Source organism: Poecilia reticulata, linkage group LG8 (genome assembly GCF_000633615.1).
Source record: "Poecilia reticulata strain Guanapo linkage group LG8, Guppy_female_1.0+MT, whole genome shotgun sequence".
NCBI classification, from domain to species: domain Eukaryota; kingdom Metazoa; phylum Chordata; class Actinopteri; order Cyprinodontiformes; family Poeciliidae; genus Poecilia; species Poecilia reticulata.
Genome location: NC_024338.1, coordinates 26,760,063 through 26,787,687, shown reverse-complemented (window position 1 = coordinate 26,787,687; position 27,625 = coordinate 26,760,063). Strand labels below are relative to the sequence as shown.

Below are 27,625 nucleotides of genomic sequence, written 5' to 3'. Positions count from 1 at the left end.
ACTGAGTATGAACTAAAGTAATAACAAAATGATAATACCAAAAAATCTCTAACAGTATCGAGTTCATATTGATTGATGTTTGTTTGATTCTCATATTTCACAGCAAGATTCTGCTTATGCATTACTTATTTATTTAAGACATACCTTTGATTACKGTGGTTTATAAGACGGGCTGAGAAAATACCACTGTTCGATGGTATCATGCTTTTAACACAATGATTTAAAGCAATAAATATACATGATGCAACTGTTTTTCTTTACAACATGTAGCAGAAATATGTAGCTATTTCTGCTACATTTGAAATACTAATACTTCATACTTATAGTTATTATGTGCTCACTGTGGAAAATATTATTTGTTTTCCCCATTCTGCTCCTTAAAGAGAAACACGGCTCTTTGGTGAAGARCAGGTGAAGGACTTGTATTATTATTATTTATTTTTTATATTTATACACCTCAGTTCAAGGGGGCTATGTTCAATGTTTTTCTTTTTTTCCCCCTTTTACTACTATATCACAGGTGTTGTTGTAGGTCCTGTTTAAAATTGTTGGAGGGGACAAAAACACTTGAGGCAGCAAAGTATTTTAAAGTTTTATTTGTTTCTGKGCATATAGAATAATAACACACTTTAATTTTTGATATTAAAAATAATACATCTCTAAGAAAAAAAAAGCACTTTACACAAATTCAATATCATTCGCATGTCCAAACTTGCTCACTGCAAACTGTGGCTGATCATCTATTAAATCAACTAAGAATGCGTCYCAGACAATAAAAAGGATTAGGATTTTTCTAGCTTATTTTGATCGAGTGTATCCACACACACACAAACATAAACATTTGTACACCAACAGTGTGCGACCGTGCCAGTACATTCTCTTCTCTCCGCTCGGATCAAAGGTTGGCAGAAGATTCTGGATTCCTGGAGGGAAACCAACTCTTGATGACATGTTTCCTCCCTCCTCACACCTCTTACCCTTTCTCTTTCCATCACACGTTCCCCCTTTTGTACATGAATATGTTTTCCACACATGAGTTTCTGTCTTTTTTTTTATCAGATAAAACAGGCTTAATCCATTGATATTTTTTTTTGTCTATTAAATTTGCACTTTTCAAAACAAAAGTGCATAGTGCAAACATCACACTGAATATCAGTGTTTCGGGCGTACACAGCTGGCCAGTAGAGGCAATGATAAACTCATGGTGCAGCTGATAACACCTCCTTCTCTATCACAATGCAAATACCTTCACATAAACATGCAACTCCAGAGAACAACTAACTCCAGCTTTGATCAAACGTGACATTAGTAGTACTAAAGGTTTGGGGTTACTTTCTCGATGYCACTAGCCTTGGGTCTATCTATGTACATGTTGGTCTAATCCTTTCTAACATGTTCTGCTGTGTGAAATCTCTAACCCATTGGTTAACCCATCTGTCTCTGCCTAACATCCCATCTTCTTSTTTTGTCTGTTTTCCCTCAGCCTCTTTGGGCTTCCTGGGACATGGAGCGACCGAGCGCTTTGGGTGCTTTGGCGAACTCCATGAGGGTCGGCTTGACGGGAGGGAGGTCTCTGGTGATCTCGTCCACGCTCCTCTTGCTGGGACAGACTCCGTCTGGTGCTGGGAAGGGCAGCAGGTCCTGCTCYGTGTGTGGGGCCCCGCGTCCCAGCCTGACGCCCAGCTCTGCGGGGGTAAARATGGGCAAGGGGAGTGTGTTTCTCTTGGGCAGCAGCTGGTGCTCCCTCACCCCTCTTTCCACGGTGCCCACCCTGAAGACTCCAGATGGGCAGGTCTGAATCAGAGAGCGGCTCTGCCACTGCCGGGACATGGTCTCTCTGCGGGAGTCGTCGATCATGTTCATGGTCTGACTGTAGGAGAAAAGTTTGGGTTAGAAACTACAGAARCACTCAYTTGAGATGCATGTGTCATTGGGGCTGCTTGGTATGTCTTACCTGTCCTGCGRTTGAGTCTTGAGATGAACACTGTGCCAATCGGCGCTGTAGCTCTCCCTTTTTGCCTTGTTCTCCTCCCGAACGCTGCAGGTCAGCTCACCTCCCATCACCACTCCGTTTCTTTTTTCCAGCACGCTACAGAAAGGCATCTTCTCTGGAGATTTTAGATGATTTATTGCCTCCGCCTGGTTGAGGATTGAATCTTGGATGCTTCAGCTGGATGTCTCTCCAAGCTTATTYGCCCCTTTCGGATGTGTCTGTCTGGGCTCAGGTCCGGCCGCTGCTTTTATACCCACTCTGTTGCTATTTCCGATCCATGTTGTCAGTCTGCTTTGGAGCGCGTACCGACATCTGACACCAGTCCTCCGTGGCTCATTCCCGGAGACCCCKAGGTCAAGCYGAAAAGGTGTTTACGGTAATTGTACTGAAAATCCCCCTGATTTTCAGATTGTGCTTTCAATCACTTGTTTAATCTCTTGGCCCAACTCTTTCCACATCAGCTGTGATTACAGAGAGGAAAATATAGACAGAGGTTGAACAAACTTCTGTCCTYGGGGACAGTAWCAGTGACGCAGATGTTTCTGAAAAATATTTTGGTCGTGTCAGTTGAAAATTGGTTGATTAAGAAAAGAAAGGTTTCAGGTGCATATTCTTCTTGTTTATCCTCATAATAGAGTTCATAAGGATCTTATGCAACAACTGGGCTTCATATCAACAGAGCCCCCTCGCCACCTCGTTGGATGTCAGCGAAAGCTCCTCCGCCTGTGATTCATTACCACGGTGACAGAGAACCACATAAGCTGTTGCGAACTCAGGTTACAGGCTGTGAAATACACACAYATATATCTACCGCGACTCACCTCTGACAGTCATCTGCCGGTGTGAGGTTACTACCAGAGTCTGACTCATTCACTCGCATGTGGCTCTGAGCTCATCCCACTGCAGGTATCACTTATTACACACACAGCATCAAGCATGCTCATCATAATAATAAATGTTGGTGTCAATCAATCAATTAGCAATAGATTTAATATGGATTCCCCCCCAAGTTTTAGACTTTTAGGACCTTAAAATAGCAAAAGTTTTRCTGCAGTTTGTATAAATTCATCTTATTCGATGGCAGTGCTTTGAAGAATTAATGTCGCAGTTGAAAGCGAGCCCCATTTTAGTTTTTATTATTTCACCTGTCTCTTTGCAACTTCTTTGCAAGCTGACACCATGTGTGCAAAACACTGGGGAATCCCCCTGGGGTCGTATCTTCAGTCGTAACAGCACTCCAACATGCTTGACATTTTGGAAACCTGGTAAGCCTCCAAACAAGGTTATTCCATGTGGACATCGTATATTTTACTGCGGCGACAGAAATCTTTAGTTGCTTTGATTTAAACCTTATAAGCAAAAGTGAACCTCTGCTATTTATGTGCAGATAGTGAATTAGCATTTAAATATCTAAGCATGAAGATAATAATAAATGTTGTTGCTTGCTTTCCTTTGAACACAGCAGTGTGTTAAGTGACAGACATACTGAAGAATATTTGAACATTTCACATGAGTTTTTGGTCAGCTCTAACTTCACAGGACTTTATAGTCCTTACAGTTTTTATGTTATTAATATAAATCATGTGCCTTCTTATCTCTAGTCAGAACAAGATCAATTAAAACAATACAAATTCAGAAAAATAAAATAGTGACAGAGAGAAACAGAATCAGCAAATGATGAAAAATATATTTAACAAACACATTAAAATATGACATAAATAATGATTAAAAAACAACATTTTCTGAGCAACATTTTCAGGTTAGGTGTAGCATTTCAATTAAATTTGCATCCAGACTTTGATTAGGCCATTGAAACATTTAATTTTTTCTTCCAAACCTTTCAGATCAATTTTTGGGCGTTTCCTAGATTATTGACTGACTTTATAACAAAACTGTCTTGGTGCTTAAATTCATGAATTTGTGGCTGGGAATTGTTCTTCTAGATTTTCTGATATAAATCATAATTCCTCCTATCAATGAAGCTCTCCAGGTGATTATTTTTAGTCAAGGTGGCAATTATATTGTCAGAGTAGCGAAGGATGGTTTTGATTTGATTACTTTGATGATTGCAAATTATTACATGATCCCTGAGAGGAGAAAAATGTTACAAATGACTTATTTTTGTAAAAAAAGAAAAAAAGAAAAAACTTAAAACACAGTGATAGTGTAAAAAGGTTGGTATACTCAGTCTCTCATTTACTAAAGTCTACACAACGCAGTTTCTACATACTCAGAAAGGGACCAATCAAGCCATACATGTCTAGTTTATGATTATAGTAACATCTCACTTATGTTTGTCTGCAAATTTGGCTTATAACACAATACTTGGAGTAATTAATAGGTTTGCGAAAATGAACTGATTTGTGAATGAACTGGTAGCTGAAAGCTTTCATGTATACAAATACAATTGCCCTTGGAAATGTATTGATACCGTAGTTGTGATCCAGTCAAATCACAACAATCTCAGATTTCCAACGGCGTGTTTGTACCTAAATGCATTTCTTGCTTGCACAGCAAAGTGGTGTGGAAAAATAACAGGACTGCATTCATCTATAGTTCATCTATAGGTCCCATCTGAATTTTAAAGACTTACAGACGACAACTGTTACCAAACCCCTCATGACCTCCGACCCCTAAAGCCCCTTTAACCTACCCTTCTCCTTTTCTGCTTCAACCACAAGCCCTGATCTATTGCCCCAAACCCTCGTGACCCTTTGTCGCCACCTTTTAAAAATATCCAGAGTGAAGGGCAACAACAAGTGACTAACACAGATAAACAATGTTAGCTCTGCTGCAGAGTTTATGGCAGCATCTAAAACAAAACTAAAGCATGAAATTATCTAATGTGAGAAAGTGACAACATGTTATAAGCTCATCTGATAATTCTTAGAAAATTAGATGAAATGACAGTGGCTTGAAACAAATGTTACTAACCTGAGTACTCTCTTTCTGTCTTCTTTTCTTTTGTAAAATTGATAAGGATAAAAAGTTCTGAAAAAAAAACACATTTCCAAAAGTTTCTTCTTTAAATTACATTTTTTTCATCTTCCATAAAGTAAGTAGTTCTGTGTTTAGTATGGCTGTCTCAACATCTTTTGTTGGAATTCAGTTCAAATACTGTTGGAACGGTTCAATTGATTCATCTTCTCATGTGTAGATTTATTTTCGTCCACTTATCTGAGGTCGGGTCATGGAGGTAACAGAACCAGGAGGGAAAATCCCACAGCCCTTCTCATCAGCAAGACTCTTCTGTGACTGGTATAACCGAAGGAGGGCTCAAACCAGAAGAAAAAATGTGATCCTTCCAGCAAGTTCTTGCTCCTCTCCTGGTTTTCTTCAAGGCGGGATGTGTTGAAAAGCTTTCATCCATGAAGACCCCTTAATCAGATGCATTGTTCAAGATTCAGGCCCATTTCCAAACTGAATTTTTCCCCTAAGATTCGGGAGAAAACATTTTTTGTTCCACCTGCAAATGTGTTTGGACAAGTATCAGCAGGTCCGTCTGGTTTTAAAAGACATGTTAGTACAAACAATGAGATTTAAGTGAAAAGATTTGATTGCAGATTGAGGAAAATCTGCTATGTTAGGTCTTATGAACCTATAGGCTTTTTTAAACTATTGATTGTGGATTACTCTTCTCTTGTCATAGTTTAAATAGCATCCATGATGCTTCTCTGCACACAACCTGGCTGCAAGATGTTAAGAGTTAATATTTAGAAATCCAAATGCGCATAAACAATATTTTATCTGAGGTTCCTCTAGCTGTACTTTACGTTTGTCATAAAATACATTTGTTTTCTGTCCATGTATTCTGGAAACATTTGTCAAATCTGAAGTCCACAGTAGAATAAAATGCCAATGTTAAGCTTTAAAAACTCAGCTAAGTGTACGTTTCATACAAAATGTCACAAAACCAGCCAACTGTATCTACAAACTTTTGAGACTGATGATGTAAGTCATCTAAGAGCAGAAATTTTCAAAAGTGCCAGGCAAAGACAGACTGTTCATTTGTGCTTCTTATTTTTGGTGAATGTCCTCAGGCTAAATCYGCAGGACATCGGATGGCCTTTGTCTCTCTTGTATGAGTCATCCAACGCTAATGAAACAAGCGCCGTAGAGTCTCTGTAAAGGTGAGCGAAAACAAAGTAAAACCCGTCACAGCCGTCAACCGCCCCTCCCCCACCCCGTCCCCAAAGATCCTCGCCCCCTGCATCCACAGCAGTCTGGGCTCAGCGAGGGAGAACTTTGTGTTGTGTAACATCGCTGCCACGGCTTCTGCGAAGTGACATTCAAATGAGCCGTCACCGACGGGGACAGAGAGTGGGAGTGAGGAACAAGCTCAGGCCCGGGCAAAATACTGTGAGAGCACGTTGGATGTTGTTGTGACCGAGGAATGAGTTTGGGAGGACAGCCACCAGCCTCCATACCCTGACACAAAGTGCTGGGCTAATGGAAAGATAACTCTGTGGAAAGTTAACTTCACACTGATCCCTCCTCCCAATCGCTCCAGCTTTCTATCAGTGGCCATCMGGCTGCCGCTGTGATCAAACAGATGCCTTCTCCGGAGTGTCCCTCTTATGTAACATCAAGCAGCTGATTAACAAAAACACTATCGTCGCCATGCAGATTGCAACTCAGCCGGACCCCAGAGGGACGGCCACATGTCAGACAGACAACACCGGATCAGGGCAGAACAGAACCGGCCAAGAGAAGACAACAGCAGGGGCCACGTGCGGCTGCAAGAAACCCAACGTTTCAAATTCAAAGTAAAGCTTTTCAAAAAGTGCTTATACCTCTTGCACCTTTTGACAATTCCCCATGTTGTTGGGATTGTCAGTGAGTTTTGCAAATTGTCTCTCAAAACATCTGAGGCTGAAATTAAACACGGAAAGACTGCTTGGTTTTATTTAGAGGTATCTGATTCAAGTGGATTGAAGAAGGGTTTTAGAGCCTGCACTATTCTGTGTTGGTCTATGGCATAAAATCTTAATAAAACTTGTTGATGCTTGTGGTTCTAAAGTGGTAAAATGTGAAAATGTTCCAGGCGTGTGAATGGCGGTATTGTCATGCCCCTCGAGGCAAAACTGTTCATCATTTTAGACTAAAGTCTAAAGTTAGGCCAACACACTAACATGTGATTCTGCACAAACAAGAGACTTCAGGCAGAAACTTTTATTCAATCATGAACAAACACACACACTTATACATCTGCTTAGATGTTTTTCACATTTTCCATAGCTTGTTGGAAGGAAAAATACCTTCCCACACACATCACCTGAAGGCCGTCTCGGTCGCACACATAATCACTTCAAACCGTTCAACATACACTACTGATTACGCAATTTTCATCTTCTTTTTCCAATTTAATCTGAAACCAAATGCAGACTTCAAACAAGTGCTGATCAAATAAACAGAAATAATCCATGTTAATTTTTTTATTTTTTTTAAACGGTGACATTAGATAGCTAGACTGTTTATCCAGTGTTTGCACGAATCATGTGATTGACTGGAAGTGCTGATAATCACAGGACAAAAGACAAAGGGGCTGTGCTGAAAAAAATCATTGCTACCCTGAAGGTTCTCAGCAAGTGAACAATGAACACGCTTTAAACTCGGCGGAAGGGAGAAAAACACTCTCACAGCGAATTATATTTAACGTTTCTGAAATTCTGTAATCAATCTTTCTTATTGGCGCCACGTCTTTCACATTTTTTTCTCCCATCATCTCCTCCACTTTTTCTGTCATCACATCTTTGCCTTCGTTGCGCATCGGTAATTTTTCAGGAAGAAAGTGACGCTGCCCCGTCATGCAGCTCGGCTAAATAAGCGCTATTAAAGTGAAACTTAAGGATTTTGTTCACTGCTTAAATTTCAAAACATTTAAACAGTCATTTGGAAGAAAGAAAACAGAAATGATTTAACCCTTGAAGTTAGGGCAGAAGAAGAAGAAGATATTCAGCCTGCAGCAGCAAAAACTCATATCGAGGCTTCAGCCGCCTGAAGGTAATCAAGATTGATGGCTACTGCCCCCTGGCGGCTGTCTGTCATCACTGCAAGCCAGCAGACCTCATTGGATCAGTTTTTAATCATCTTTTTCACTGTCGTCCTCTTCATCGTCGTCATTGCCACGTCCGTTCATGGCCTCGACCCTGGCCAGCAGCAGCGGCAGGTTTATGGCCAGGCCCGGCATCTCCTCGTCAGAGTCGTCCTTCGGAGGGTAAAACCGCCTCGCCTTGGCCAAGAAATCTTCACCGATGTCGAGGTAAAGGAGGCGATCCTGCAGAGGTGAAGACAGAGAAAGGTGAACTATAAGCTGCCACTTGCAACAAGTATATCATATAATTTGTTATGTTTTCAATTTTAAAGGAACAGCTCAAAAATCCATTAGAGAATTTCTGTTAAATGTTTATGAGAAGGTAATGTCTAACAGGAAGTTGATAACTCAGGCTGAAGGTAATGAGAGGCCAAGACCAAAGCGAACCACTGCCAGCTTAAACTATTTCCAGTCTTAAAAACTGTGTACCAGTGATCTTCCTGATTGATCTTGTAATTCCAACTCCCAATAGAAAAATGTAGAAATTAATAAAATAACATTCAGGTCAATCACATTAATGTTTTTTTTTTTTTGCATTTTACACAATTAGTATGACCAGAGGTGCTTTATCTTTTCCATTCTCAGAATCCATTTCACACAGGAAAATTACTGGTGGTGCATCATATCCTATATCCATCACCTGTTTGAAAAGATAATCAGCTTCTGTTCAATAAGCCCAAAATTAAAAGTTTTGAAATGTATAAAATAGTGCCTACTCAAAGCAATAAGGTGATTTTTGGATTCAAGCTCTATTACAAAGGTACAATACTTTGAGATGCTAAAGCTAACCAGCTAAATTGAGATGCTAAATTGGCTGATACGGATTAGCCAATCTAGAAATAATTCTCACCTATCCTTCATTTTTATTTTAAAAACTCGATTGTTTTTAAAATAAAATGATTTTAGCTTGCGTGATTTAATTTTTGTTCGTCAAAGATGAGCAGAAATGAACAGTTTGGACCCCCTGGTTTTGCTGCAGAAGTGCAAAGTTGTATTTTGGGCCTTCTCTCACAATGATGAACAGATATCTTTCTGGTGGGGCCTCCTTGGAGCAGAAGATGGACGTCTCTGTGTGCAACGTGTGCAGCATGGCACGTGCTGCCGGGGCATTACGCATGCGGTCAGCTGAGGCACCAGCAGATACTGTCAGCAGTGAGTCGGCCTCGGCCATAAAACCTGGAACAAAAAGATAAACAACCTCAACAAAGGCAGCTGTGTTCTGCTAATGGTGTTCCTCATATGTGTATCATTTAGTTTTACCAAGGTTCTCCAGGATAGTTTTCCATTTGTCTCTGACTTCTCTCCGTGTGTCTCTCATGGCTTCGATGTCCACACTCAGGCGACGATAGCCCTGCAAGACAGGGTGAAAAAGGAGATATTTTTGAAAGAAATATAAAAATGTTACTACCACTTTAAAGATGTGTGCTTTTTTGCTCTTCTGTCACACTTAAGTTTTTCAAACAAATGTTAATATCAAAGACAACCCGAGTAGTTACAAATAGAAATTTTCAATTTGTGACATAAAACATTTGCAATAACTAGTGATGAGTTTTATACATGATTAAAGAAGTGGGCTGCTCTGTAACCTTTGCTGGTCTGCTTTGTTTCTTTGTCCTGTTGCACAAACAGAGACAGACTTAGTCAGACTTTCACCTTCAGAGGTTTCTACTACAGAGCAGAATCCATGTTTTCGTCCAGCTCCAGGGCATCACACTACCACTACCATGCTTGCCTGTAAGGATGTGAGGCCTTCGGGACGTTAGATGTTGTTGTCGGTTCTGCTGTGTCCGATTGCATAAGTTCTTTAAGGAACCTTGAAGGGATGTTGGTAGGTAGCCACTCCTCGATAGATGTCAGTGATTTTGCTTGTAACGTGTTCTTGAATTTCTTTAGAAGGTTTTGCTCTTTGAGATCGTTAAAGCTGTAGCATGGAGTTCTGAGACTTGGCCTCAAAATGTGATCAATCACACTTTACAGATTTCTCCCCTTTGCTCTCTGATGCACTGCGACCCTCCCACAGCTCCTCCYCCTATCACCTGCAGTGAACGCAACACAATTGGCAGTTTTCTTCTAACATTAGGTTGTTTCTCCATCATTAGTGCATCAAATCTTGAGCTTGAACAACATGAGCCTGATTGACACTGCCGGGGCCTTCCCCCCCACACCTGATTGGTTGTTCCTGCAGTGTATTTCTGCAGATGGCAGTAGGACCACTGGGAGGAACCTCAGGAGTTGTTTTTTTTTTCACAGATTGTCTTTCTGATATTAAACTGTCAGGCCATAGTGATTATTTTAATATGTAAAAATATATATATGTTTTTGTAAAAACTACCTACTTCATATTGTTTGACAGGTTCTGTGTAAGAAATGTATTGATTCTGGGTGTGGACGGTGACTTWCAGTTTAATTCATGGCTTAAAAAGGAGGAAAATAATCTTTTCACATAGACTTAAGTAGTTTGTATAAATTGTTTCACTTTAACAAAGGAAAACATAATGTGAAACCTATTTTTATTTACTCAGACTTTCTCTAAGATTAAAATGTGTTTGAAGCATATAAGTGTGACAAAAACAAGATATGTGTAAGCTGGCAAAAGCTTTTACAGCACTGCCTTTATTTAACATATAAAACATACATCAGTTGTTTTTATTTGTTAGTGTTTTTTTTTTGTTTGTTTGTTTCTTTTTCGATTCCTCTACATACCGTGGATCCAATGCGGGTTTTATTCCTGGCCTGAAGCAGGGTGTAAAGCGTCCGGTCATCAGCTCTCTCCGAGTGGCTGGCGTCTCCGGGTTCACTCCACAGGTTGGTCTCCTCGTCTCGTCTCTTCTGGACTTCACGAGTAAAATAATCCAGTGGATCTGGACTGTGTTGTTGAGACACAGCAAAACTCATTCACTGGCAGTAAGAAAGATTCCACGGTTCCTTTCAGCATCAATCAAACGGTTTTAAGATCTGCAGGAGCGGAAAATGATTTCTCTCTTTTTAAATCGCTCTTACGTTACGAGAGGTTGCTTTTCCTCCTCTTCGTCCTCGTCTTCGGCACAGCAGCAGCAGCAGAACTGCTTGCAGAACCTCTTGAAAGCTGAACCCATCTAAAAGGAACAAGGGTGAACTGGTTGCAGGGCTGCACAATGCCACAAAGTCCAGATGGAGGTTTTGTTTGACCTTCGTTAAAAAACGCTGTACCTTCTTCGCTCCTTCAAAACAACTAGTGGCACTCCTGCAGCTCCGAATCCCCGGTGGATGCTCTGAAGAAATGTTTTTGTTTCTTTTTATTTTTACAAAAATGACTCAATATTTCAGAAAACAAAACAAAAACATTGGGTAACAGAAAAACAACATTTATATTGTCCACGTTAGTGAATCTTGCAAATATGACTCATTCCTCAGATGTAAAACAGACAGTAAATTCAAAGACATTGAAAATAATAACTTAAATTCTATCTCTACCTGATTTTCAGCCTCCCATTTTCCACGATCTCGCCTCGGCTCCACAGTGGCTCAAGATATTTGTCTGGAAAAGCTCAGGGAGATGGCATCCCGACGACTGGTGTTTCTTATCAGACTCGCATAGAGCACAACAAGAGCACTAAAGGGGCTTTTGCTCTCATCGATAAGGAAAAAAAAAACATTCACACACCCATAACCTCAGAAGACAGTCACAGCACTATCATGTGAGCTGCTTCGTGTCCTGTCCTATGAATTCTGTTCTTGCCCCCCTGAGGACAACACATCTCTTTTCTACAGCGGTAGGACTAATTGTACACACTTTGTGAAATCTACCACGGTGGTATAGATTCAAGGTATAATTTTATTGCTCGCAGTTCCATAGACTGTAAATAATTATTCAAAAGGGCAGCGAAACTTTACAACTGTTTTCATTTCTTCTTTATCCTTGAAGCCGATTTCAACAAAGGTACAGTGAATATTGAGATCCAACCTGAAATGGTAGCATGTGGGATTAACTCCTGAAACCTAGCCTCATTTGCTACTGTTGGTTGAAATGTAACCATAAAGCTGCAATGCATGAGGACTCAGTCGCAAGGTGTCACTGTTTCAATACGTAAACAGATAAATACTGTACTTCTCAATAAGACCAAGTCCATTGATATGAAGTGATTCTATATTTAGATCAAACATAATACAATTTCTATATTTCAAAGACCAATAATAGAGCAATAATATGGAAATAAATGATGATTTTGTTTTAGTATGCGCGTCAATTTTCAGCTGATCAAAGATCACTCTTTCATTTTACAATTAAAGAGCCAATATTATCACTGAGCTTGGAGATATTTTTATTTATTAGTTATTTTCCAGGCACATAGTACCATTTCATACGACATTCAAGCAGGTATGTTACCTTCAGTTGTTATAAAAGTGCTGTACATATCAAACACAACCTAATAAATACTTGACTTCACAATTTGACACTTTGAAATTGGGTCGTCGTCAATTTAATCCTCCTGCAGTCCTACGACGACACCCAGTGAACCTTGCGTGATCTTTTACAAGTCTTTGTTTTTGTGGTTTCGGGAACTGACAGGTTGATGGACACCCCTCCCCCCCATCACTTCCCTGTTTTCACTGTTGTCCGACCGTGACATCTGCTGTTCTCTTCCTGAGCATCGCACCAAGACTGCGGGAAGGTTAAGAAGCACCTACAATTTACGACACTTCATCTTCAGCACGGCATAGCAAAAATGTTCCTCTATTATCCCGTTTGCAACGTTTCTTCTGAGCATTGGACTGAGATGTAGTTTGCATGATAAGCTCAGCAGATGTGCGGTTCCACCAGGTGTTTGCTAATTGCTGCTCCCGCTATTCTGAAGGAGCACGGCTTTAAGGAGGAGCTTTGTGGAAATGGCAGAGCAATGCACAAAGTTATCTGGAAGCTCAGATAATGGTAACATATTTTGGTAGCACGGTATGCCTCGTGTGAAACAAACTGGAAGAGCACATGATTCTCACTCTAAACCTAATATGTGATGCTGCGGGCCAGTTTCTCTTCCAAATGCCCTTGTATGGTGGTTAGAGGGATATGTTTGATAGAACTGGACGTTATCATAAAATGTAATCACTGGGATTTTCAACATGTTGATTTAAACAACAAAACACTGAAAACCCCCCCATAATATTCTGAAAGACACCAAGAGAAAATAAAATCAGAGCGGTGGAATAACCATAAAAAAATGTGGTGGAACCAGAAGTGCAAAAACCCAAAGCCCTTTAAATATTTTCTGTTATTACATTTCACTAACTTTATCACCATCAAACCTCTGCAAAGTAACAGAGTTAAGCATGAAAAACTACACCAAAAAAAATCTCACAACCAAGAGCTTTGTTGGCAAAGAAATTAATGAAAAATCATCCGTAACTGGAAAAACAACGCTTTATGAAAGCTGTTTATGACCTGAAATTTATCAAACATTTGTGCTGTTTTGTTACTAAAAGTAGAAAGAAAAACAAAACATTGGTCTCAATGTATTCGTGAAAAAAGAGAAATCTCAAGATAGGTGTAGATGTTTTTATTCAGTAAAAACAATTGGTCAGTAGTGATGGGTTTGAATTAACATGTTTGATATTAAAATGAATTACAAAGTGATCTGCAAACTAATATTGAAATAAGTAAACRTAAGCGCTCCGAGCAGGCTTTTCGTGCATCAACAGACCGTCATTGGAGCAGAAAATATACAGGTTTGAACRAACAAAAAGCAATAAGCCCAGTATATTATGTTACTGCAATGAAGGCACAATTGTTTACATTTTTTTCTTCACTTGAAATTCCTTCTGTTGGAAGCTTTAAAAGTCAGAACAAATACATCTGAGTAATTTTATTATCCAATTATTTCAGACGTCTTGCACAGCTCTTTTTTCACCCATATTAACTGCAGCTTCCAAAAACAAAATTCCTCAAAGTCAAATCCACAAATTTGTTCCTTTAGGAAAAATAACTGAAGTTTCTGTAAAAAAAAAAAAAAAAGCACAGCGTTTTACCCACATTTCAGGACAATTACCTTTGAACCATGATGATTTTTGAGGAGCATGGTGCCACAAGCTGAGTTTTGCTTCATTATGTAAAGAAATTAAAAGTTTGATCCATTTCTCACACGCATGACGAAGTAAATTGTAACTTCAATTTACTTGTAAATCATGTTTACTCCAGCTCATTGTTCTGCCCCCAACAAGGCCACATGAGGTGATTGGCACAAAAGACAGCGGTAGTAAGATGTCTGATCTACTTTTAGATCGCCTGAACAAACGTCGCTTTGATCTGAAATTAGCTTTAAGATATCACTGTGGAAATCACAGAAAACTGGTTAAAAACCCTGGAACAACAGATTTTACTGTTGTACTGCAGAAAACTGAGCCTTTTTCCCAATCTACATCGGTCATGTCGCCCCCTAGCGGTGAGCAGGAAGTAGCGCATCCTCTTCCATCTATCACAGTAATTTTTAAAATAATAAGAATATGGCTGTTACATGTGGGCAGGAAGATATAAAGAAGGTGCAGAAAAAAAAAAAAAAACACGCAGCAAATTAAAAAACAACAATAGGTTTTGAGCTGCTTCTGTTCTGTGACAGCAGTTCTCACAGATTCTCTAATCATGAAAGCCCCACCTCAACTCAGAACAAATCCCATGTCCTAGTGGGAGTCAGAGTAACAGTCAAAAAATAGTTTGAGGATAATCATTTGTTCCGTCCAAATTACTCTGTTTGATCTGAAATATGGCCTCCTATGCTTAGAGGTAAAGTCAGTTCAGTCATGGCAGCTGGCCGCGCATCCCTTCAGCTCAGGAGCTCCACAGGACGACGCTGCCACTCCTCAGGTTTAAAACAGGAGTCCAGTAGTTGGAACAAGCTGTTGGCGAAGGTAGGGATTAACGTCAGCGATGCGTTCCCGTAACTGGCCCACATAGTCAAACATGCCGGTAGGTAGGGCCTGGTGGATGAGATAGCGGGGCAGGTGGCCCTGAAAAAGGAACAACTGAAGGTTAGATGTTTGACTGAACATATTTACAAAGACTGTTCTGTCAAAGATTTCTGCCTTGAAATTTACCTACATGTTGCCAAACTTCCTTATAAACCTTAAAATGAGCAGTAATTCTTCAGGCTTTATGAGGAAGTCCTTAAAGTGCCACTGACACAATAAAACAACTTACAACCAACTGATTTGAAAAGATTGACTGCTGCGCTCTCTTTCTGTGTACACAAAAGACTTTAATAAGTATTTTTCACAGACTACTATACATTCCATGGCATTGTGAGTGTCRCATTTTTCATCAGTAGTAACTGGCTCCAACGTAATGAGGGAAAATCAAAGCGTAAACAATTAAGTATGCAAACAGTGGAAGTTATGAGCAGTTCCAGCAAAGATGTGAGCRACAAGTCTGCAGTTTTGGAGGAAGAAGCAAGATCAAGTGATGAAGAAGAGGGAGTTGGTTCTACTGAAGGACTGCAACCCTATTTAAATGCACAAAAAAAAAAAAAAAGACAAAGATTTCTGTGTTCACCTTAAAATCTGTGTTGAGGATCCAGATTAATGTGCAGACAGCCGGGTTACTGATGCACTTCAGAACCACAAATCCTCCAGGGCGATTTTCTCCCCTACAACAACCAATAAAAAGCAACCAGGAAGTAAAAAAAAAAGTTACAAATTGATTTTGATTTATTCATTTCAAACAAGGTTTTATTAGTAGGTCAGAAAAAATATGTGCATATATAACCAAGAACAAGATTATTTGTTTACCACTACTTTTTTGTTTGAAAAGGAGCAGGAGGAAGTGAACACTTGTATAATCCTACCCCTTAAAGGGACCCATGATTAGTTATAAAAATAGACTTTATTTAGAAAATATATATCTTAGATGTAAAAACAACACAGTAATAATAATGCAGGTTATTTCGTTTTTGTAAATTTTAATAAAATATTGTCACACAAATGTCGCCATGTTGTTCACTCTGCAATGCATTCTGGGTAAATGACGTCAAATTGGTCCAACTGCCTGGCTCCTCCAGCCAAAACGGTGATAAGTAACGTTAAGCCTTTTTAAGTTGAAATTTTAATTGAAATCACAAGAGACGATGATGAGGAGGACCAAACGCAGGAAGAGGACAGAGTTGGCCATAGGAGAAATTATCCAGATTCGCCTGACTTTTTTTTTTTTCCTTTTTAAATTACAGCCAACAGGCTGGTGTATTTATCTAAAATTACACCAGTCAAACGCAATACAATAAACAACAATTCAGGTAAAGTTAGCCTTCCTGTGCTTACTCTGCAGATTCCAGTACAGAAAGGACCTAATGACGTCATCAACCCATCAGTGAAAAAATGGCGACCTCCATGAGTGAAAAATATAACAAAAGATGTATATTTCTAAAGTAATTATGAGTTTTCACAAACAGCAATGTTTTAGTTTATAGGAAAATGGCATCGTATTTAGGTCAACATGTTCAACTGGATCACTTTAAAACAATTACTCATTGAAAACAAGTTCTGGTTTACTTCAGTGATGACAGAAGTCCAGGTGAAGGCATGAACTGACCTGACATAGCGATCAGTTGGCGGTCTGGCATCGTGGTTGGTTGATACGCCAGTACTGAAGTAAGAGTTCTGTCTGCGTTCGATTCGTCTAACAGTGACATAGTCCCTTAAAGGGATAAAAAAAAAAAAACAACAGAAATGAATAAAATCAACTTACTTTGTTTCAGACAAGAAATTTGAAACAAAGTCACAAACAAATCCTTTCAGAAGGAAAAAAGTAAGATCTAAGGAAGCCAGATCTTCGCTGTGCTGATGTACCTGGAAGCCACGATGCCTCCCCCTACGCTACCAGCAATGTCATGTGTCACCATAGTGTTGTCGTCAATTCTCTGGAGGATCTGAGGCCAAAAGTACAGCACAGTATTAAGTTTTAGTTTCGCAAAGCGTCTCAATGGAAAATGTTTGAGCTGACAAAGAGGTGCATCACCTTGCAGGAAGTAACTGTTCTGGTCCACTCAGGTACTTTCTCTGGTTGCAATATTGTCTCCTGATAGACGAACTCTGCGGGACACTGCATGAAGGCCTGAGCGAACGAAATAAGACACAAAATCTGAGGAATAAAGTAGAAGATTAAAAAAATGCAGAGAAAAACCAAAAAGAAGACCAAACTACACCATGCTTCAGGAGATTATTTTATGACCAAACCAGACTTAATGCTGGGTCAAAACAAAACAAAACAAAAAAAAAAACCATTTGGCAACCCAATGTTATGCTAATAGCACTTAGCATTCACCAGCAGCTCATTGAGGGAAGTGAGAGCGCTGGGGAACAAAAACACTTATCCGGTTGGAACTCAGTGGATTAAATACTAAAATATACTTTAATAAATCGTCGAGGGATTTTAGTAATCAAGGAACTCGAATAATTCGATTAACTGTTACAGCCCGATTTATAATCTTTCCCAATAAGCGAGGGAAATCTCCACCAACCCCTTTCACCTTTGCATTTAAGATATCACCTTATTTTAGATCCCAAAAATAAACTCTTCAAATACGAAACAAAAATGAATCACAACTGGCCTATTCGTTTTATGAAGGACGTGTAAACTAGAAGGAAATCTTTCAAAACATAAGAAACAAAGACGAACAATAGTTTACATTTTGATGTAGAAGCAGAAGTGAAACAACTCGTGGTACTAAAGGTTCCCCTTAACTCATTCCAACCATTACCACAAACGATGTATAGCCATTTTATTTCATGTCATATCTGATGTAGATGCATTAACTAAGGAGTCCCTTCCAATTATACAATAAGAAATCTTTTTAATTCCATTTTATTGGATTTTTGGTGAATTCACAAAAGGCAGCAATAGTAAGATGTCTGATCTACTGTTAACTCATCTGAACAATTAGCACTTTTATCTGACATTAGCTTTAAGATATCACTGTAGAAATCACAAAAAGAAATAATATAATCTGATGTTTATGCTTGAATGATTTGTAAATAGCGATTCAGCAATATAAAAAAGTCGGGGACAAAAAGTCTTAACTTGCATAGCTCCTTTCAAGAGCAAAAACACAAGACAAGGTCAGATGTGATTGGTGGTTGTTGTTTTTTTTTTTGCATGACAATGAAGCACAATGTTTCCTGTTTTCAGTACCTTCAGAATAAAAATCTTTCCGTAGCTGATAGTTTCCAGACTGTAGACACTGTCTCCCGTCTCCTGTCAAAACACAAAATCCTGTCAGCATCAGATTTTACTTGAATCCAAACAATTCTATATTTTATCTTTTTTTTTTGGTGACATTCTTCTCATTCGAGTACAAAACATCAACCTGGCTCTATCTTTTTTCTATTTTTTATTTTTTTACATGGATTTTAAAATGACACCACACTTGCATTGGTTTATGGTTTGGCAGAGTGGGAAAGAGTCATTTCACTACTGTTGGAGTATCTGGAAAAAGTTAGACTAGTTCTATTTCAAAATCCATGAGACGAAGATACATAAATATATACATTAAATAAAAACTTTTAAGATTTACTCAAGTCAAAGTATAACAAATTGCAGCTTGTTTGTTAAACGAGAAAATGGACAAAACTAGGCAAAATTAGTGTGAAACGGTTAACATGAAATTAAGTTTTGCTGTGACAAACCAAAGGAAAGTGATCTAACTAAAAATGATAGTTTAATAAAACCATTTTATGAATAAATTAAAATTTGACCTTTTAGAGAATGTAAAAAAAAAAATCACTTTTCAATACAAATTAAATTTCACTTTTCCCATATTTAAGAGACTGTGAAGAACATTTCAAATTCAGAATGGGGAAAACAAATCTGAGCTTTAAATAATGTCAACTCATCACTTCCAGAAAATGCTGCAAGACAGGAAGTGGGTTTCTCTTTCGGTTTGAAAAGCTAGTAAACTGGCTCCATCAAGCTTTACTACATTACCCGATACCACTAACAATGAGGTGAATGAAAATCTCTCATAAATGATTCTGATATTGAAAAAATAATAATTTTTTTTTAATATATGTTTTATTTGGATTAATTGACCAGTACGTTCATAAAAGATTGAATTGATTTCCAGAAATAACGGCTTGAGGGAAGAACCGGAGAGAAGTCCTTACGCTGGTTTTCTCAAGCTTCCAGTGCTCCTCCTGGGCGAGGATATTTTCCATCACAGTCATGGCATCTTGACCCTGCTTGATGTACTCCTTCTCCTGCAGTCAGATCCAGACATGGAGAAATTAACGAGAGGAGGAGGATCATTATATTAAAAAACAGTCAGCAGGCGCTGATGCAGGTACCTGTGAGGTGGCCGGTCTGCTCCTGAGACCGTCCTCATCCAGAAACTCCTCTGAATCTTCAGATAAAAAGATCAGTAAAAAAGAAAAGACTGCTTGCAGAAATTAGGAAAGAGACACAAATACACAGAAGATGAATGGCGAATATTATAAGACCATCACCTGCAATGGATTCTGGTGGAGAGTAGAACTGTCCGTCAGAAAAAGGGCGGGGGTAGAGCATAGGACCTCTGTCAGCGTTCGCTGCCGCTACGTAAGCTGAAGTCAGAGGAGGAAATCAGTTAAAGAGGACCTAAATTTCTGTTGAGGTGCGTTTGCACTCGTCTCTTTTCTCTCACCTCGGTCATTTTCGGCTTCCTGAGTGAGAACCTTGAAGTCAAGGAACCAGGTTTCCAACCACGCCACCACAAACGAGGTGATGGGTAAAACATAACCAAAGGCGTTTTTCGACAAGAGCTGCTGAGCACAATGAGAAGAAAGAAAGAAAGAAAGAAAGAAACAAAGAAAGAAAGAAACAAAGAAAGAAAGAAACAAAGAAAGAAATAAAGAAACAAAGAAAGAAAGAAAGAAAGAAAGAAAGAAAGACAGAAAGAAAGAAAGAAAGAAAGAAAGAAAGAGGGGTATAGTTTCACTTTTATTATGCATATGTAGGCAAGTCCTTACAGCTCAAGATGAGAGGTTTATTATGCTTCATCTATTTGGGAAAAGGGCTTGGTGCTTTAGATTGATGGAGTAGATAAGGATGTTGGCTCGATGAAGCCTATGCGAACATAAGCTGAGAATTTCAAAAAGCAGAAGTGAAAAAGCTGAAAAGGTTTCAGCTGACGAGCGTGTGCAGCTCAAACCGAACTGTGAACGTGCAGCAACAGGAAGGCACTCACTTCAGACACAATGACCTTCACCACGAGGAAGACGCTGGTCACCAGAGTTGAAATCTGCAGGAAATAACTGAGCTCTTATTCATGTCCAGCAGATAAGTTGGGAGACTTTCACTTGAATTTGAATAACTTTGTGCTTTGCTGTGTCTGAGCTGACTTACCGCGACAACCCACCAGTGTTTCAACAGAAACGCTGCATAGCCAATTTGTAGACAGAGGAAACGAAACACGGCAAGGAGCTGACGTGAAGAAGAAGAAGAGGAGGGGAAGCAAATGATGTCACCAAGTGCTAAACTTTGCAAACGCTTTCAACTGGAGGAAATATACATCCAAGGTCCCCAAAAAAAGTCAAGATCACAAATTTTAGAGTCACACCAAAGCAATAAGTATTGGGCACTTACGACTATGTCAAAGAAGGAAGACTTGAATTTATATCTGATGACCTGATCTGCTAGATTATCCAAAATCGGACCGGGAACCTGAAGGACAGAGGTGACCAAGCGGTTACTGAACAATTGATTTGAGAGAGTTTTGTATCTTAAAACATGCCTATGAATAAACACGCATTTACATTTAGCTCTATAATCCACAGAAGTGTGATGAAGAGGAGGTCAAAGGTCACAAAGAGACAGAAGGTGCGCCGGACATCAGAGACAGCTTTGCGCGCCACCGGTGGAAGCAGGAGGTACGAGGAAGGGAGGGTCAGCGACGTGGAGTAGGAGGCGTTCAGGGAGCCAATGGCAGGGAGGCTGCCCTCGTCCTGCATCTCTTTTCCCGAAGTGATTTTTCTCCTCTGCAAAATAATGGGAAAAATAAATTAATAAAAATAGTCACATCAAAGTACCGTATTTTCCAGACTATAAGCCACACTGTTTTTTCTCAGTTTGGGTGGTCCTGTGACTTCAGGTGTTTCCACAACTGATAGTCCGGTAGACTCGATTTGGGCACCAAATGTACAATTGTTACGTTTTTAGCTGCTGCAGTTTGCGTTCACACTAAGAAACGAACCAAACCCTTTGAGCAACCCGTTCACTCGTTCGCCTGTGGTGGCGCTGCACCAGAAATCACTGAAGGAAACGACACAAAAACCTCTGAAGAAGACACTGAGCAAAACTTCCTTATTCACGAAAAGTAAACAAATGGAATGGCGTCTGACTTTAGGTGTTKTTTGTGTCTTTGGGTAAAAACCACAAGCCTCTTCCCCGACCAGCGCTAGATCCAAGCGTTCATTTTGGATGCATTTACCCAGAATGCCCTGCGCTATAGTCCACTTCCTGCTTTTGGAACTGTCTCTGGCATTTTCATATGTTAATTTCAATCAAAGCAATCTAGTCTTTTAGTCAGACCAGAGTTAACTTTTCTGTACGTATCACAGTTCGATTGTGCATTTACACAACCCCAAACAAACAAACTTTCTAGGCCAGTGTTTCCCAACCCTGGTCGTCAAGGCACACTGTCCTACATGTTTGGCTTCCCTGCTTTAATGTGCTTAATTCAGCAAACGCCTGTTAATCAGTCATTGATTGAATCAGCTGGACTGAAACAAGGAAATACCCAAAACATGCAGGGCAGTGAGCCTTGAGGACTAGGGTGGGGAAACGCTAGGCAAACTAGAATTCCATTAAAACGGACTAAACAAGGCTGGTGTGAAACACCTGTAGAGTCCAGAGCAACTTGTATATGTTTTTTGTTTCTTCATAATGCTTTTTTTTTTTTTTTTACTGATGCGTTAGATGTGAATCATACTGACAAGCATGAGCGAAGGATTATACATTACTGTCCGAAGCCGCAAGGGAAGCTAAACAAAGGCAGGAAAGAAGATACCCAGAGCTGGACTAACAGGTAAACAGCTGGGTGCTTTAAGAAACATGTTGTGAGGCTTGAAAACAACGTAGCTATGTGTCCACGCCCTAGTAGTCGTAAAGGAGATGGATATAAATTAAACAAATGGTTTCGATGAATGCAGCCGACTCTCCATCACCCTAGATTTACACTCCATGAGTTTCCGCAAGTTTTGTCTAAAATGATTTATGCCGTTTCCAATAATCAATAAAAAAAAGTGTTTGTTGTCATTCTAATGTTTGTAAATCCCCACTTGCATTTCTGACAATTAATGTTTTTGCACTCGCAATGTTTGAGCTTGGAACTACATTAACCTTTAGTTCCACACGTTGTGAAATTTAAGTCAGGACTGTGGCTGGTTCTGTCCTAAACCATGACTTTAATTGCAGTCAGAGGAAAGTGTTTGGTCAAACTGAAAGATCATTTTAAATCTTAAGTCTGGCAGGACTTCAAAATGTTCAATAATTTTGAGCCTAATTGATGACTTCCAAGAATAAGTGGTAAATAAATTACCAAGTGAAGAAGTCTTCTAGGTATTATGCTTTTTTTTTCATACAACCAGGAGAAGTGATATTAAAAGATGGGACCAATTACTTTGGCTTATGAAGTTAACAATTGCTTTCATTGTGCTTTTGCCATCCACCTGATCATGCTTCCCACAAATGCGTCCTCTGTTTACACACTACCAGACTTCCTCTTCTTTGGCTCATCTGTTGCTTATGATAAATTTAACCTGAARCATRCACACAACTGCTACTAAAAACATCTACGCCATCATTTAATTTGCAACGAAATTGTTTCATTTCGACCATTGTTTTTTGGTTGAGTTAAACATGGTCTACTTAACATAAAATATTCACTGAACCATTAAATATTACTTTGGTCTCCAACTGGCCTCATAAATTGTTTTAGCTGAACTTGCATTGCGATTAAGCCAATTTATTTATGCGCTTCAGTGTTCATGACAGACAGCTTGTGATTTCAAATCACTCACGGGAAGGATGTCATTGTGCTGAATCATTTTTTTTTAAATAAGAATGGTTACTCTGTGACATCAGGTATTTGTAGAGTTGTAGCAGCATAACAGCCTGCTTGTTAGGCCAATGAACCGACAAACATTCAGACCCGAGTGCTTTCTAATTATCTCTGCAGCCATTTCTAAAGACCCTTTGCCCTGGGATTGATAAATAAGCCCAGGACTCTCCAACTACAGCGAAAACTGTTTACATCACAAGAAGTTCGGGTTATATTTGGTGTGAAATCCCATGACTGACGAGTCGTTACTCGAAGCTAAAAACAAATAACCAACTGTGTGTGTTAGCAAACTGGCTACTAGTGCGAAACAAATAAGGGAAATTGCCAGGTTATCGAGCTAAACCCAGAGTAAATTAATTAAACATGCACAAAACAATGTATATTTATCTTACTGACACTCACTGGCGCTAGCTTTCCCCCTGTTAGCTTCACAAACCTTTTTCCGAACAAGTTTTACCAGGTAACAACTTCAAATGTAAAATAATCATAATATATTTCCATGAGGCAACTATAGCAAATACTATCACAGATATAATAGACACTGTTAACTTAAACATACCTTTAGAAAAGGCTCATGTGGGAAATTTAAAGCGGTAAACTCACTTGATTTAGCACAACATCATCGGCTAGCGAGTCTTCCGGAGTTACCAAAGATGAACTGTTGCACCAAGATGCGTCACTACACTTCTCCGGCAAATGGTGAGTCAAGTGACAAATATCAAAGACTCAGATTTCAACACGCTGACTGCACAGGCGGTTTTAGTTGTTTTGACAAGAAGTACATTTTTTATAAATAGGGGTGAAAGTAGTTTTGAATTCTTGCCGTATGAATCATCGATATTAGCTTTCTGCAGTTCAATCAAACTCTCAAAGTCAGTATTGGTTTTTCTGGTCACATGATAGGTACCACAGATAGATAGATAGCCTTCCACATATGGTAGTCTACTCTGATTAGCATTAGCACATTATGTGGTAGTGTACTCAAATGGAGTGTCCTGATTGGTCGCTCTACTCACCCTCGGCTTCAGCTTGCTCCAAATCTTCTGCATTTTGCGTTCTGATTTTGAACTTTTCATCTCCGTTTTCCCGTATTTTTCTTTTGACCAAGGAATTAATTGTCCTCTGCATTGTCAACTTTTGATTTCGTTTGAATTAAAAACTGTTCCATTGTGTTTTTACGGTTTGTATATGAAGCTSTGTTGATGATGATAGATTTATTGTTMTTTTTATCTCAAGGCGAGCGGCGTATTTTAATGTCTGTACACCACTCGCGTAAAATGTCCCAGTTCATTWAATCAAATGCACCAATCCCCTTAGCAACCATCATGTTTTGGAAGTTGACGTGCGTATTGCTAGCGAATTCTGACCCATAGTGCAGTCGTGACTGGTTCTGAATGGGGCCTTTACAGCAGACAGCCGTTCTCCCCTCTTCCTGGTAAGTACCAGCGCAGAATCTTTTGGTGGTACCGAAATTTACCGGCTTATTTCACCCCTGATTAAAAATAATTTGTTGAATGTTTTACCAATAACAAATAAATTAATCTTACTCATAGAAATCAGAAGCAACATATTCTTAAATTTCTCTTGGGACATGCAAGTGGGTTCTTGTAATGTGAAAGATTAAATATAGATATCTCGGTATTTTCTTGTAATATGAGCGTCCATTCTGTTTACATATTTTAAGTGGTTTCGTTAGAGAACATAATTTGTCCCAAGATTTCGCAAGAGGAAAATGAAATTTTCCCGTATTTTTCAGAGGTAGTGATAATAACTTGAGTTTGTGTGATTGTTCCTCTTAATACTGTATTACATTTTAAAAAGATGTAGAGGTCTATCAAATTTTAATTGTTTTATCTCTTGGGATAAAAAAAACAAACAAAAAATAAACAATATTTTTCTCATGCATAGATAACAAGGTGATAGATGAGTGATACAAAAGAAACACACACCAAACACAGACCGAAGTAAAGTATGAGAAAAAAAAAAACATCTTTATTTTGATACCATAGAGTTGCTCACTTTAAGACAACCACATCACATTATGAAACAAGAGTGGAAAACAAAAGAGAAATGAGGAGAAAATAAGCAAAAATATATTCTTACAAGTTTTTACTTCTGTCTTTTCTTTAAAGTTGGGCCAAGAAAAGTAGGAGGGTCACAGAAAGCGAAGATATGACTGCACACACAACCTACTGCTCATCCAGTCAGTTTGGGTAGAGGTTAAAACAAAACAAAAAAAGATTCAGTTTTATGTACAAACAGCAGCCCAGATGGAACAAACAGCACAATGCGATCACCCTGTGGTACATTTGGAAATGTTCCCATGCATTACTACCACCGGTTAAAAAGAATTTGAATTAGACTGATTGTGACTTTATTTATTTCACATTTAGTTTAATAAAATATGGTTTTATCTACGGTAAAATACCATAATAACATTTGTGTACAGAGCTCATTTGATTGATTTACAAAAAAAAAAAAAAAAGCAAAAAAAAAAAAGCACAATGCCTAGTTTTAGGCACCTGGTGCTGCATGTCACATGCTTAAAAACAGGCAGCTGAGCTCATAAACTCCACTTCAGACTAGAAAAATAGCTCTTACAGCATAAAATTATGTGGGAGCAATCCAAAATATAACATTATAAAAGAGTTAATATACAAAAACCTGTATGAGACCTTAATTTTATTCCAATAAACAATAAGAAATTTAACTTTAACTAAAATATGGAGGCAGTAGATGTTTCTTTTAAAAGTTTTTTTAATTAGAGGTAGAATTGCCCTTTTAAGTTTAAATGCCAAATCCTACAAAGTGAAAGAAATGAAGAAAACATACACTCATTGAACCGATACCTTTTAGATAAAAGCATGCTTTAGATTTTTGAGAATGATTTGGTTTAATTAAAAATAAAGAATCTAGCTCAAAAATAATAAAAGCAATCTGCTTGTCTTTCATGGGAACATGGTATAACCTTGAAATATTTCATATAGACATAATTACAGGCAAAGCAATCAAAGGTCTAAAGTTAACTGTAAGAGACAAAATCAATACATCATTGATTATAAGTAAATTAGAGAAAAAGGTAGCTGCAGGTTGGACTTCATAACCTCGTCAAGCTTTTGTTCACCACAAGATGGCAGCACACTCTAAGGGCTGATTCGAACAATGCAAGCCTTGATTTCGAAATGAAGCAGAACACATGTCATGTTTAAAGATCTCCAAGTGCTTTCACAGATGGTCATAAAAGAGCTACTTTGAGTCTTAAATTATACCCAAGAATCTGTATTATCTGTTCAACCTTTTAGCCTCTTTAAAATAATGTTTAGTTCTGAGCTGAAGCATTAACAGTGAAGGGAGGACTTCCACTTGCAGAGCGTTTGGTCACACTGACCTTGGCCCATTCGCGCTCATTATTAAAACGGGCCAGTAGGGCCAAAGTGGCGTCAGCGCAATGCTCTGTCAGTAGATCATTCCTCGCCTGCTCATAAGATTGTTCACTTTGAATCCAGCAGACCCTTTAGAGGGTGAATAGTACAAAAGCTTTACTTATTCACGCACACATGGAATTTTCTATCATTCTCACATCTCACCAACAAGTGAGCCTCCACAAATTTAACCACTTCTTCATTTCTACAAGTTCTTCAGATTATAAACCATTTCACCAAATCGTCTCTCTAAAATATGTCCTCCACTCTCCCCTCAGTTACACCCCCGACTGTTCTCAATCTTGTCCTCCTTTTCTACATCCTCCTCCTCTTCATCTTCCTCCTGTGGTGCTTCTTTCTCCTTGGTTGTCTCTTTCACGCTGGAAAACCGCTCAGTAGTTGCCGTGTCTTGATGATCTGAAGAGACAAAACCAAAATGAAACAGAGCAACAGAACTTTTTTTTTTCCTTTTATTTTTATCCGTCGTGCGCCAGAAGCTATATGTGTACCATGGGTTATTTCAGGTAAAGCAATTAATTACAAACTATCAAGTGTTTGTTGGTGTTTTATGTTTGTGACTTGGCAGAACTGCTTGCAATCAGCTGTTTTGTTTCTTTATTGCACACAATATCTGTAAAAGCTTTAATAAATAGTCCAATTTTCTACATTTTGTTTTAACCCAGTTTCAAGGCAACCAACGGCGGTTCATAGAAGAATGGCTCTATAGGCAAGTCATTCTTTCTGATGCCTCACCAAACAACCAAAACACAGAAATCCATCCAAGGTTTTGAGGCAGGATAAAGTACAGAGCTTTTAACACCAATTTGAACCTAGTCTCCTTATTTTCAGTATCATGCAGGGGGTAACACCTCAACACATGCAGGAACTAACCTCCCATAAAACACTTGTTCATTGTGCAAGTCAAAGATAGGTTATACTTTTTATCTGGTACATGAATGCTCCTTTACCCTCTCCTCTACCCCCGTTTCATGTTGCGACCTACCTACCTACCTACCTACCTACCTACCTACCTACCTACCTACCTACCTACCTACCTACCTACCTA

General features: G+C 38.9%; 4 protein-coding genes and 1 long non-coding RNA gene across 9 annotated transcripts in view; 1 reads left to right on the top strand and 4 right to left on the bottom strand.

Moving 5' to 3' along the window:
• Positions 1-580: 580 nt before the first annotated feature.
• Positions 581-2,218, bottom strand: tcap (titin-cap (telethonin)). The gene is made up of 2 exons (XM_008417094.1): positions 1,955-2,218; positions 581-1,870 (listed from the first exon to the last, which is right to left on the bottom strand). The coding sequence occupies exons 1-2, from the start codon at positions 2,101-2,103 to the stop codon at positions 1,480-1,482; spliced, it is 540 nt and encodes a 179-aa protein (XP_008415316.1). The 5' UTR covers positions 2,104-2,218; the 3' UTR covers positions 581-1,479.
• A 4,932-nt stretch (positions 2,219-7,150) lies between these two features.
• Positions 7,151-12,040, bottom strand: LOC103469428 (melanoregulin). Its single transcript, XM_008417092.2, has 7 exons — positions 11,541-12,040; positions 11,277-11,338; positions 11,088-11,182; positions 10,791-10,953; positions 9,348-9,438; positions 9,100-9,263; positions 7,151-8,270 (listed from the first exon to the last, which is right to left on the bottom strand). The coding sequence occupies exons 3-7, from the start codon at positions 11,180-11,182 to the stop codon at positions 8,076-8,078; spliced, it is 708 nt and encodes a 235-aa protein (XP_008415314.1). The 5' UTR covers positions 11,277-11,338; positions 11,541-12,040; the 3' UTR covers positions 7,151-8,075.
• A 1,562-nt stretch (positions 12,041-13,602) lies between these two features.
• stard3 (StAR related lipid transfer domain containing 3) lies at positions 13,603-24,280 on the bottom strand. 4 transcript variants are annotated; one of them, XM_008417088.2, is made up of 15 exons: positions 24,154-24,280; positions 20,832-21,053; positions 20,662-20,739; positions 20,422-20,499; positions 20,264-20,317; positions 19,721-19,841; positions 19,545-19,640; positions 19,386-19,441; positions 19,206-19,298; positions 18,235-18,297; positions 17,062-17,157; positions 16,893-16,972; positions 16,636-16,740; positions 15,604-15,697; positions 13,603-15,062 (listed from the first exon to the last, which is right to left on the bottom strand). In XM_008417088.2, exons 1-15 carry the CDS (start codon positions 24,211-24,213, stop codon positions 14,922-14,924), a joined length of 1,437 nt encoding a protein of 478 aa, XP_008415310.1. In that variant the 5' UTR covers positions 24,214-24,280; the 3' UTR covers positions 13,603-14,921. The 4 variants fall into 4 exon arrangements, with proteins under 4 accessions (XP_008415310.1, XP_008415311.1, XP_008415313.1 ...); XM_008417089.2 differs by having other exon boundaries at positions 19,721-19,838; positions 24,154-24,279; XM_008417091.2 differs by lacking the exon at positions 24,154-24,280 and adding an exon at positions 23,697-24,033.
• A 140-nt stretch (positions 24,281-24,420) lies between these two features.
• The window catches only part of LOC103469425 (uncharacterized), a 13,098-nt gene continuing 9,893 nt past the window's right edge, over positions 24,421-27,625 (top strand). The window contains exon 1 of the long non-coding RNA XR_534342.2: positions 24,421-24,572. This is a non-coding gene — a long non-coding RNA (uncharacterized LOC103469425). The remainder of the gene's footprint in view (positions 24,573-27,625) is intronic.
• The window catches only part of ppp1r1b (protein phosphatase 1, regulatory (inhibitor) subunit 1B), a 25,357-nt gene continuing 22,834 nt past the window's right edge, over positions 25,103-27,625 (bottom strand). For both annotated transcript variants that reach the window (XM_008417086.2, XM_008417087.2), the window contains exon 5: positions 25,103-26,976. In XM_008417086.2, the coding sequence (XP_008415308.1) occupies positions 26,834-26,976 (143 nt within the window). In that variant the 3' untranslated portion in view covers positions 25,103-26,833. The remainder of the gene's footprint in view (positions 26,977-27,625) is intronic.

Excerpts from the sequence above, each read along its gene's own strand:
- LOC103469428 (XM_008417092.2), bottom strand. The coding sequence starts at position 11,182 with ATGGGTTCAGCTTTCAAGAGGTTCTGCAAGCAGTTCTGCTGCTGCTGC. Across the intron at positions 9,264-9,347 it reads AACTATCCTGGAGAACCTTG|GTTTTATGGCCGAGGCCGAC; the intron begins GTAAAACTAAAT and ends TTTTTGTTCCAG. Across the intron at positions 8,271-9,099 it reads AAAGATATCTGTTCATCATT|GATCGCCTCCTTTACCTCGA; the intron begins GTGAGAGAAGGC and ends TCACCTCTGCAG.
- stard3 (XM_008417088.2), bottom strand. The coding sequence starts at position 24,213 with ATGAAAAGTTCAAAATCAGAACGCAAAATGCAGAAGATTTGGAGCAAG. Across the intron at positions 21,054-24,153 it reads GGAGCAAGCTGAAGCCGAGG|AGGAGAAAAATCACTTCGGG; the intron begins GTGAGTAGAGCG and ends ATTATTTTGCAG. Across the intron at positions 20,740-20,831 it reads TGTGGATTATAGAGCTAAAT|GTTCCCGGTCCGATTTTGGA; the intron begins GTAAATGCGTGT and ends TCTGTCCTTCAG.